General features: G+C 38.1%; 1 protein-coding gene across 12 annotated transcripts in view; it reads right to left on the bottom strand.

The window, feature by feature from the left end:
• LOC127567769 (1-phosphatidylinositol 4,5-bisphosphate phosphodiesterase beta-4) overlaps positions 1 to 12,248 on the bottom strand; it is a 473,077-nt gene that overhangs the window by 136,391 nt on the left and 324,438 nt on the right. For 4 of the 12 annotated variants that reach the window (XM_052010784.1, XM_052010783.1, XM_052010786.1 and 1 more), the window contains 2 exons: positions 8,596 to 8,800; positions 5,847 to 5,935 (listed from right to left, as the gene is read on the bottom strand). The exons of 7 other annotated variants lie outside the window; for them this stretch is intronic. In XM_052010784.1, coding sequence (XP_051866744.1) covers positions 5,847 to 5,935; positions 8,596 to 8,800 — 294 coding nt within the window. The remainder of the gene's footprint in view (positions 1 to 5,846; positions 5,936 to 8,595; positions 8,801 to 12,248) is intronic. One more of the 12 variants, XM_052010778.1, reaches the window with a different exon arrangement.

Here is a 12,248-nt window from a genome sequence, read left to right as displayed (position 1 = left end):
TGAAAGATAATTTTCTAATTCAGAGAACTGGTGAACAATTTGATCTCAGATCTTCCCAACATAACTTTGAGGTAGGTTAAAAGAATTTTAGAATTAGGTAAACATAAAGATAAACCAAACATAGCACGGAATAAAAGGCAACTTGACAACTGCAGAGAAAACTTATGTGAAGGCTAGCAGAGACCCATATGCAAATTACAAATAATATGTCAACATCTGAAGCGAACTTGATTTGTACTTCAGAAAATGTTCAATATAAGTGAGCAGCTGGCATGAGTACTTAAGAAACTTCCTGCAACAGTAACTACACTTCAAAGGAATATAATTAGCCTTGACACCCTGGAACGATGAGAAGCACGAGGTCCTTCCTTAAGATGGGAATCTCCCCTGATCCTGAATATTCCAACAGTATCAATAGTAGAAACTTTCCATTAAGTGGATACCTGAACCTTTACAGCAATCAATACTGGGTTTATCTGCCCTGGGCACTCTAGCCAAAACACTAAGCAATTTGTTTCTGGTATTCACAAAGTGATATTCACACACTGATATTCACAAAGCTAACATGTCATTCCAGTAGTTTTCTTTAAGTTTTAAATCCTGACCAGCACTATGTAAATCCTTCCAGGAAATTATCACCTCAACTTTCATAGCTCCAAGACAACTTAAAATGGAGTCTGGACGATAGCATTTAATTTTTATTTTGTTTTTGTGCTTTTATTAAGACCCATTTCTCTGACATGAAGATTTCATGATACTGATTGAAGATGGAATGGTTGCATGATTGTAAAGAAGAACAAGAACCCTTGGATCATTTTTGAGTCCATTTGACTAACGGTTAAGCAACACACACTAAGAAGGTCACATATTTCAGGTTATTTACAAGTAAACGGTTGTCCATTCAGCTCTCCATATTTGATCCGTGGCTTGTGCTATGCACAAAGCTACATCAGGGATACATTAGGCCTCAGTGCTTCCTTCTGAGAAGGCTACCTGATTATAAATGCAGTGCTGTTAGGTAACATTGAATTACAAAAGATCAAGCCTCACTATGATGCCTCCTGGAACCACAGCCAAATGAAACATACTGTCTCTTGACATACAGAAGTAATAGATCCTTGTCTACTAACAGGTTAATGGAAAATCCTCCTGTTCACAGGACTGACGTTCACCGAAGAAAAGATAATGGAAACAGACAGATGAAGCAAATGGGAAGGTATCATATGACATAATAATGTAACATCAAAATCACTGTAGTTTCTAAAATGTTGCATCAAAATTACCTTCATTTGCTTTAAGTCCTCAATATTCACCTGAGGTACTAGTGTCATATCTATGGGGGGGGGGGGGAGAAGAGAAGAAATCGAAAACTAGTTATTAACCAGATCTAAAACTATCTCCAATTTTTTTTTCAAGTATAACAATCAATTACACTGCATTGTAAAGGTATAAAATACATACTTGTGGATGTTAAGATATTTCATCTATATGGCTAACCCATAAGTGCATTTTAGGAATTTAAGGGTGGAGATCAGCAAACCATAGGATTGATGGATTTTTCTGTGGCGCTTACCTGGCTTAGTGCTCAACTTTCCAATCTATGCTCTTAGCATGCAAGGACTACAGGAAGAGCATGAATTCAAATGATATTAATATTATCTTCCTCAAGTTGGAAGTTTGCCACGTTAATCAGGGAGTTGCCTCATGCTGCTTTACATCTGAAATATTTACTTACAGTTACTTATCTACCCAGGAGATTGAAAGAGTGGACACTTTACATGTGTTTATTAGATGAAGTATCGCTTATACAACACAAGTGGTATATGCAAATTATAAGTATCTGAAATTGTGAAGCACAAGTTACATCTTTTAGGGCAGTCATTGATTAATAGATTAAAAATACTAGCTACACACACTATTTTGTTGACCAGATTGCAACTATCAAGGACCCCAAAGGACTAGGAATTCTAAAGTTGACTATGACTGCACTGTATGTATCTATGGAACCTTTCATGATATTATGAGTTGTGCTGTACCACCACAATTATAATGTTGGTGCTACAGGGAGATGTGGACACTTATATGAAGTTTTGTACTGGAATGGTCATACCAACGAAAGGCAGATCTCACAAGCATCAAAAGCCAGTTAAATTTGTCAATGTGAGTAAAGGAGCCTGAAAAAGTACTAATTTTGTAACATCTTTCCCACTGTTTTCTGCTCAAATAATCATATTTAACATATACTTAAAATTATACCACGTGGACTGTGGTTGATGCCGTGAAGATAAGGAAATAAATGCAGTCATCTGTTAGAATCATGATTCAGTGTAGGTAAGTGCAATCATATATTGCAACATGATGGCAGAATCAAGGGAAGCTCCATTCGACACTTTTGTTACAGAACATTGTTTTTGTAATAGTTTAGGGTCTTGGCTTGCTGGAAAACCAGTGGAAAAATCAGGGTATTTAAGGTCTGAAATTTGAAGTGTCTTCTGAGTCTGGTGGTTATATATAACCATACAGAAATGCAGAAAATAGAGTGAGAAGAAGCACAATGTATCTGGACAATGAACTATTTCCCAAATCTAAATGCAAAAGGAATATTATTGCTCAAAAGTTCCTGCTCAATATTCACAGTCATAATGTGTCTGTGTCACCTTCTATGTGTCATAGAATGTGTCACCATTCTAATCCAATAGTGTATAATAAACAATTTATGATAAATCTTTTAAAATATGTTACTCTCTTGTTGTCACCTTTCTTAGCATCATTTCCAATTCCTTGGCCAGAAGTCGAGTTCTGTCTTAGTTTCCGAGCTGCTTTGTGGTGTTACACTTGCTTTGGCTGGATTTAGTTTTCCCTTTTTTCGTCATTTTTTCGAGTTGTCATTTGGCACATCCGCTATATCACTCTTGAAATTTAAAGCAGACAACATACAACATGTGACAAAACAACAGTAAACATGCTTGATGAAGAAACTTTTTCCCTGAATGTGTCTCCTTGGAAACCTGAGACATAATCTACATAGTTTATCACTCTGCATGAAGCCTAGGCCATCAATTGCTCTCTGACCATTAAAGTCAATAGGAATGCACTAGAAGCGCATTGAACCATACAAGTAACTTCAGCGGGAAATCTGACCACTTTACCGTCCTTCTGCTGGTTGCCAACAGACACAGAGAAACATAGGTTCTGTAACGGCAGGAAAATGGTCAGATTTCCCACAAGGCTGCTTTGTATGGTTCAATGTGCTTCAGGTGCAGGTCTATTCTCTGGAAGATACCGCCTTTGGGATCACGAGCATTGCTACAGGGCTCAAGGGGTAGTGCATTTTGTCATCAGTAACGGTTGCATCATGAAGCAAATTGTCCAAATCTGCCTGCCATCCATTCGTCTTGATGTGCCACTTTGCATTGCCTCAGAAGGTAAAAACTAATACACAGGAACTTGCAACCCTGCACTGGGGTGCATTACTTTCAAGCAGGGATTATTTACCATTTGGTCATCCATTGAGTTCCAGTCCTGAATATTCAAATCTGTCTATTAGGATATTTCTCTTCTTATCAAAATCAACACTTTCCTTATCCTTTCCTTCTACTTGTTGCCTTGTTTCTAAATGCTCAGCACTGCTTCGTATCATCGTCTCCCACCTGTGTGCTTAACTCTTTCAATATTTTCTGATTCATTCACTTAGCCCCAGTGATCTCACCTCACTGACTGTGAAAAAGGTATTTTATCCAATGCTTACTTCTCTCTGTCATTTCCAATGCAATTCACCACACCAGCTTCGTCCACTGCCTCTCACCTGTGACTCATCTTAATGTAAATGAACTTGCGTGACTATGCATGTCCAGCAATTTTTTTAACCTTTTTTCCAGATACTACAATGTCATTTGTCAAGACTCCTCAGAATTCATTCTTGGTACTTTCCTTTTTGACATCCTTTTCGACACTGACCTTTATTAACATCAGCCGTGGACACAAATCTACTTTCACATGTACACTGATGACATTCATGTTTGCCTTTCCTGTCTTCCTTGATCTCACAACCATCTGCACGCTCTCAGTTTGCTTGTCTAACTGTAGATGACCTGGAAGCTTTTACCTTTGAACACTGCAGAAAAATAATGCATTCAGTCTCTGGCTAAAATCTCCACTCCCTTGCCATCAATCCTATTCTCATATCTGGTTCTGTCTTGAAGTTGAGTTAAGCAGCTTTGATGTTCTGTTCGTCACAGAGCTGAGCTGAACACCCCAGATCCTTTTCTGTACCAAGACCACCTGTTTATATCCCCAAAATCCCTGCCTGTTCTACCGCTAGCATATTAGATTGCTGCTAAAATACTCATTCAATTTGTTTTTACTGATGTACTTGATTTTTCAACACAGTCATTTTTGGTCTGCTAACTATCCTTTACCTAAAGATAGTTCCATGTTTTATTATCCATAATGAGCACAACTACAAGCTCTCTGACCAAATTGTTACTCCATTAACAGGAACTGAGAAAAAAAAGCTTCAAACTGCTTCCCTCCCTCTGGTGCCAAAACATTGACCTGTACCATCTCCATTCTTTGGTTGTTCTTCCCCAAACTCCCTCACCTCCCTACTTTATGCACCCCCTTTAAAATATACATGCTTCAGCAACTTCAACAGCAGATTGACCTCATAACCACCTTTTTTATGATCAAACTTTCATTGCTACTTCTGATATTTATACAAAAGGCTCAGTGGCTTCTCCTTTTGATTCGCTTTCTGAAGCAACCTTGAAATACCTATGTTAAGTGTATTATTAGTGGCAACCTTTTTCATGGACAACGTACAATAGAGATGTATGGAAACACTGTAGTTGTATTCCTTCCATCAATACATAAGTGTGACATAGTTGAATAATAATGCAAATGTTGTAAAATGATAAATAATGAAACAATTGTTTCACTAATTAATTGCAACCTGGCAACTGATGTTGATTTAGTTAGTCCTGTAGAGAAATATTTCAAAACAACTGAACTGAATGTGTATTAAGTAGAGCTTATTGTGCCAGAATTGTAAAAGGATGCAAATAGATTTAGTTGGATAATTTACCATTTCCTTGAGCCCAAAAAAGATAAGAATTTATTTCCTGCAATATGTTTTCTTTCTCCCTTCCATTAAATCATGTACAGGTATTATTCTGAGAAGGCCTGCAGTACCTTACCCTGGAGAGCATTTCTCTCACAAGATTGTTAGTCAGCTTGAGGAATGTCAACCAGAGATCAAATGTGCTCCATGCTGTGCACTTTAAACATGAGCCAAAGCAGGAAGAAGAGGTTGCTGTAATTTTTTTTTATTTGAACCTCATGAGTTCCTTCTTCTTATCAACTGTGACTAATCAGCAAGTAGCAATAAAATCTTAACCAAGCAGTGAGAACAAACTGCAAAATGTCTGGATTTTATAATTTATAAACGTTTTTCAATTCCACCAACAACTATATCATTTATAAAGCATCATCAAATTTGTGGTGCATATTAGTCTGGAAGAACTGCAAATGTATCACAATGGCATCCAGAAAGTAAAGAGTCCAGTGATAAGAAGAATATCCAACCATTATGATCCTTCAGCATTACAAAACTAAAATCAGAAAAAAATTATTTTGACTTTTGCTCTTCAACATATTGAATTGATATTTGAAGGTAGAGGTGAGTATATTTCCTTTGTCTAATATATAAGACAAAATCATTTGGTAATTTTAATTGGTTTATAGTGACAGTTTAGAAAATATAATTTGTCTGAATATTCCAGATGAAAGAAAATATACTGCTTGCTAATCAAATGTACAACAAATAGCATTAAAATATTGTTACATACAGTTTCAATTCCCATAGCCCTCATTTGGTCAGCTCTCTTTTCCATCACAGACAAAAATTTCTTCGGATCTGACAGAGCATCAACAATATCTATTGGAGAAAGAAGTGCATTAAGGCAGCTTTTTAAAAAAATAACAATTTCTACTGTTGAGGCATGCAAACTAAACACAAAACGTGTTTAGTATCTTTCATGATCCCAGGATGTCCCAAAATACTTTATAGGCAATAAGTGCATTTCAAATGTGCTCATTTCTGTAATATGTCAAGCCCCACAAACAGCAATATAGTGATGATATCCAGATAATGTTTGTCAAGGAATAAATGTTAGAAAAGATACCAGGGATAATTCCTCTGCACTTCAAAACGGTGCCTTAGTTTAGTTTACAGTATGCAGTACACCTTCCATATTGACCTGGAATCTGAGCCAAGATTTTGTTCCAAAGTTGCTGGAGTACGACTTGAATATACAATCCTTAAGAGTGAGTGTGTGACCCACTGAGATATAACTGACATCACAAATCAAAGATGGGCCTAAGATAAAAATAAGCCAGAACAAATAATTCTGGAAACATTATAAATATAAATCCATATAGATAGGTCTTAAAGGAGGAGAGGGACTGGATAGGTGTAAGGATTTATAAAGATATTTTAGAACATGGTTAACCAGTGGTGGGGTGAAGATAGAATAGATGTTGAAGTAATTAAAGACTGAGGGATTCTTGGAGAAGGATCATTTGTGAGATTGGTGAAGAAAATGAGAAATATGGCAAAGTCTTGTGAGCATTTAACAAAATGTAATGTTTAAACTCTTGGCTGTTAAGATAGCCGATAAAGTTAATCGGGACAGGGGTATTGCAGCATCGAATATGGACGACAGAGGTCCACAGAAAGTAGAAGATGGGAGGTTGGACTGGAAAACACTGACAGTGACCAAGTTTGACATTAAGGCAACATTTGACAGTGTCACATCAAGGCACTTTGGTAAAACTGGCCAATGGAACTGAGGGTAAAGCTCTCTACTGGGTGGAGTCATACCTCCTATAATGGAAGTTGGTTGTGGTTGTTGAGGATCAATCACCTCCGCTGTACTTTCCTTTCCATCAGGTCTAAATCCCACAACTCTCTACCCAACATCACTGTGACAATAAATTAGATTTTTTGCCATCACTCTCAAAAGCAATTTGGGATGGGGAATAAATACTGGGTATGTCAGTGAGCCCTGAATCCCATGAACAGATAAATACATTTTTAATGAGCCAAACTCCAATGTGCCCAATCCCATTCAAGAACTGCAGGAAATGGATAATCCGCACAAAAGATTATCCAAACTCTTGTGCTTTGTTTTACAGAACACAGGCATATCGTCACAAATTAAATAACTAAAATACATAGCCAAACCTCCCCTGTGACTTATTTAGCAAGATCACATGTAATTGACTCAGGTAGACAACAGATTCCACATTCCTTATTCCCATCTGTGCTGAGTTAATTGATCATAGCCTGGATGGTGATAAGGATGCTACAACTGGTTTTATCATGCATGACAAGTGTAAAGATAGAATATGAGAATTTAGTCATGAAGTCATACAGCACGGAAACAGGCCCTTCGGCCTACATCCGTGCCAATCATCAACATACTAATCCTACATTTTTATTTGCTCCGCATTTCAATCAATTTCCCCGATTCTACTACCCACCTACACACTAGGTTCAATGTACAGCTGTCAATTAAACAACCAGCCTGCACGTCTATGGGAAGTAGAAGGAAACTGGAGCACCCAGAGGAAACCTACAGAGTCACAGGGAGAATGTGTAAACTCCACCTAGCACTGAAGGTTAGGATTAAACCCAGGTCATCTGGAACTGTTAGATAACACTTCTACTTGCCTAGCCACTCTAAATTTGTTGACTTCAGTACAGGACCCGGTTGAGATAAAGTTAGACAACAGGCTGACAACACCATGAAGAGCCGACTATGAATCAATTCCATTTGGATATGATTGGAGTTTTTAAACTAGCAAGAATCAGTGCTTTCAGAAAAGGCCACCAGGCAAGGCAGAGGTCGTGTGTTTGAAAGAGAAACTCTCTCTCGTTCGCAAACAGAAGACAAAAGTAACTAAGATTATATAAACTGGTTTACTTTGTGTTCTGGTTAAATGAATAACACGTTACAATGATATGTGTACTTAATTGATTTAATTTTCATAAAAAAAACCAACTTGCCAAAATATATTACCTTGCACAACATCCCAAAGTGCCTAATGGTCAATGAACTTCTGAAGAAGTCACTATAACAATGTAAAAAAACATGGTGGCTAAATTTCCCACAGTGAGGTTTCATAATTAACATGACAACCACCAGATCTGTTGTAATGATGTTTAATAATGGACAAGCACTCAACAGCACAATGAGAATAATGCCTCCACACTCCTTCAAGAACCGTCATTGAATCTTTTATGGCCATCCAAGATAGCAGATGGGGCTTAGACTTAACGTCTCACCCAAAAGATAGGACCTCCAACACCACACCACTCCCTCAGAATGTCAATCGATCTTTTGTGCTTCATCTCAGTGTGCGACTTAAACCCATACCCTTCTGACTCAGAAACAAGATGACATTTTTCCATTATATGGGTGTTAAAGAACAAGAGTGGGCAGCTTTACAATACAGATACCAATATCCACTGCAATTTTGAATTTGTTGCTGTGATAAAGTAGCAATTATTGTTTGCTAATTTGGTAAACTCACCTCCAAAACCATCCGGGACATAGGTTTTAAGTACAATATTACAGAAGACAGTAGGCAATGATAGAGGCTTATTGCCTTCATTTCTGAGGGATATGTGCCTGTAGCCAGCTTGAAGCCCATCCAAAGGTAAGATTCTCTGGCCAATCAACCTGTTGTTGTCGTCATAAACTGCTATCCTCAAAACTGCAAGGTCAGGCAGAATTACCTGGAAGATAACAAGTTTTATATTTGTCTCTGCTACAGGAACAAAATCACCTGTGTGGTTTAAAAAAGCATTATTGTATTTCTCCAAGCAGTTGGGTGCACCTATTTCACTTGTGAGTTGTTACTTAAAACTATTAGAAGAACAGGACTCTTGAGCCTGCTCTGTTTAAGAATCGAAAATGTTTCAATAAGAACTCCTCTCATTCTCCTAACTCCAATGAGTACACAGATAAAAAACTGTTCAACCTTCCTTATAAAACCATCCTTCCATACTCAATCATCCTAGTGAACCTTCTCTGAACCGTCTTCAATGATAATGTGTCTTTCCTTAAAATAAAAGGACTAAAACAGTATACAGCACTCTGGATGTGACCGCATTAGTGCCTTGTATAGTGAAAATGAACCGCCTTACTTTATACTCCAATATCCTTGAAATAAAAAATATTCCATTAGCCTTCCCGATTACCTGTTGCACCTGTATGCTGGGTTTCTGTGTGTTCATGTACAAGGACCCTCAAATCCCTTTGTGCTGGAGCTTTCTGTGGTCCTTCTCCATTTAAATAATAGCATTTTCCATTCTTCCTTCCAAAGTGAGCAACTTCACATTTTTCCACTTTATTGTTTGCTAACATTTTGTCAACTCACTTAATTTATCACCATCTCCATGAAAACTGTTTATATCCTCCTCACAGCTCGTCTTCCCGCCTACCTTTATATCACCTTCACATTTGGTTACAGTACATTCACTTTTCTCCTTTAAACCATTGATATATATCAGGCCCAGCAGTGATGCCAGTGGCACCTCACTGGTTACAAGTTACCAACCCTGAAAATGATCCTTTTATTCTACCTGCTGCTTCCTGCTTGTGAGCCAATCCTCTGTCCATGCTAATGCATGAACTCCAGCACCATGCATTCTTGTCTGGTAAATTATCTTTTTTGTGTTCAACAAGTAGTTTTGTTGAATGCCTTTTGGAAATGTCCAAATATATTACATCAACTGGTTCTCCTCTATCTACTTTGGCTGGTACTCATGGAACTCAAGTAAATTTGTCCGACATGATTTCCCCTTCATGAAGCCATGGTGGCTATGCTTGGCCAGATTAGGACTTTTCAATTGTTCTGCTTTTAGCTCCTTAATAATTGATTCCAACATCTTTTTACAATAATAGACATTGGGCTAAATGGAAAACTGCCAATGTGATAATCTTATTCAGAAAGTTAGCTGCTTTTTGCCCCTCACCCTTTTTGAAAAGATTATCACCTTGGCAGTTTCCAATCCACTGGCACCTCTCCAGTATCTAGGAATTTTGGAAGATTACAATTACTGCATTCACTATCTTTACGGCCACTTCTTTTGTGAATCTAGGATGCAAACCATCAGGACCTGGCAACTTGGCCTTTAGGCCCATTAGATTGCCTAATATTAATTCTCTTGTGATGATGATGGTATTTAATTCCTCCTGCTTAATGTTAATTTGGTATTAATGGAACATACGTTGTATTTTTCTCCATAAAAACTGATGCAAAATATCTATTAACCTCCTTTTTAATTTGTTCATACACTTCTGAGCAAAACAGAGTTTGTGCCAGCATGTTATTTTCTTAAATGAAACTTACCAAGCATTTGTCATGTCCTTGCCTCATTAGAATAAGCACAGTTCCATCACCAATACACCTACAAAAAAATGACCCAATTCCTCTGCTGACCATCCCACAGGCTAGTCAGACACCCAGAGACCCATTTGAAATAGTTGGAGCAATTAAAATGTACAGATGCTAGATGTTTGCGACAAACAAAAGTGGAAGCACTCAGCAGGTCAGGCAGCATCAGCAGGGAGAGAAAAAGAACTAATATTTCAGGTCCAGGACCTTTCATTGGAACCAGGAAAGTGAGAAAACAAGCTTGTTAAGGGTGAGTATTGGAGAAAATAGAGGGAATAGCTTTGATAGGTTCAGACCAGAGTTGTCAAGGTAACAACTACTCTTTTAAAATAAACAGCTGGAGACAGAAAAGAAAACAAAAGCTTTAAAGAGAAAGATAGAGCCATACCTATGCAGAAACAGAAAATGTTTTCAATTCTTTCAAAGGTCGTAGCTTATGGATCTGTCTTAGTTCTGACAGTGATTTAAGAACACAAGCTAGAGGTTGACCTCTGGACAGCGGTCAAGTGGAGCACATCAGTCATTTGACTGGCATTGAGGATCTGGTTATCTATATGAATCTGACTTGCTTGCAGTGGACTGCAAATGGAGGCTCAATAGGCAGCTCACTGATTTGTCAGTCAGTTGGGGCAGTAGTAATAGATGCAAATAGGGCTTTTGTGCAGAGGCAAGGGTGTTCTGAAAAGTGATGCCTAATCCAATCCAGGTTATCAGAAGAGTCTAATAATTCTTTTGAGCCAATTTCCTGTTCATGTCACCATTGACAGTCATGGGTGTTTTGTGATCTAATCAAGTGCTTTTCAAAAATTCATGTAGATGGAAACTACAGCATTCCCTTTATCAACCCTCTGCATTGTCAACATCGAAAATATTTTGAGGAAGTAACAAAGATGATTGATCAGGGTAGGGCAATGGATGCGTGGACTTTAGTAAAGCAATTGACAAGGTCCCTCATGGTAGGATGTTCTGGAAGACTAAGTTACATGGGATCCACACTGAGTTGATATATTGGATCTTAAATTGGCTTCGCCAGAGAAGATAGAGGGTAGTGGTTGAAGGGGTATTATTCTGACTGGAGGTCCGTGACCAGTTGTGTTCTGCACGGAACCTCTGCTGTTTATGAGATATATAACTGATTTGGATTTAAAGGAGATTTACTAGGCAAGTTTTTTTTTTACACGGGAGAGTGGTAGGTACATGGCAATGTTCTGCCAGGATAGGTGATGGAAGCAGACACAATAGCAACGTCGAAGAGGCATTTAGATAGACACAGGAATAGGCAGGGGTAGGGGTATATAGACCACCTGCAAGCAGATGGGATTAACTTAATTTGCCGTCTTGGTCAGAACAGACATTGTGAGCCAGAGGGCCTGTTCCTGTGCTGTACTGTTCCATGTTATATGTTAAAATCTCTGTCTGGTTAGTCAAACATGTTCTTCTTTCAAAAATCTAGCTGGTTCTTCTTTATCAATTCAAATTCAATTCAAACATCTCCGTGTGCCTCCAAATTTTTCCTGAGTATTGTTCTAAATGCTTTCCTACAACTGAGGTTAAACTGACTGTAGTTGCTTGGCATGTCCTTACACCCTTCTGTTGACCAAGGATGTTACATCTGCCTTTTTTTCACTGGATTCAAACAGAAACATACTCCACTTTCATTCTGCCAATTTCTGCCAACCTCCAGTCAGAATAACACCCCTCCACCAGTACACTATCTTCAATGGCGAAGCTAATTTAAGACGCAATATATCAACTCAATGTGGATCCCATGTGACTCAGTCTTC

This window comes from Pristis pectinata, chromosome 3 (assembly GCF_009764475.1).
Source record: "Pristis pectinata isolate sPriPec2 chromosome 3, sPriPec2.1.pri, whole genome shotgun sequence".
Taxonomy (NCBI): domain Eukaryota; kingdom Metazoa; phylum Chordata; class Chondrichthyes; order Rhinopristiformes; family Pristidae; genus Pristis; species Pristis pectinata.
The sequence above is the reverse complement of the archived record's forward strand: the minus strand, read 5'-3'. Positions and strand labels throughout refer to the sequence as shown.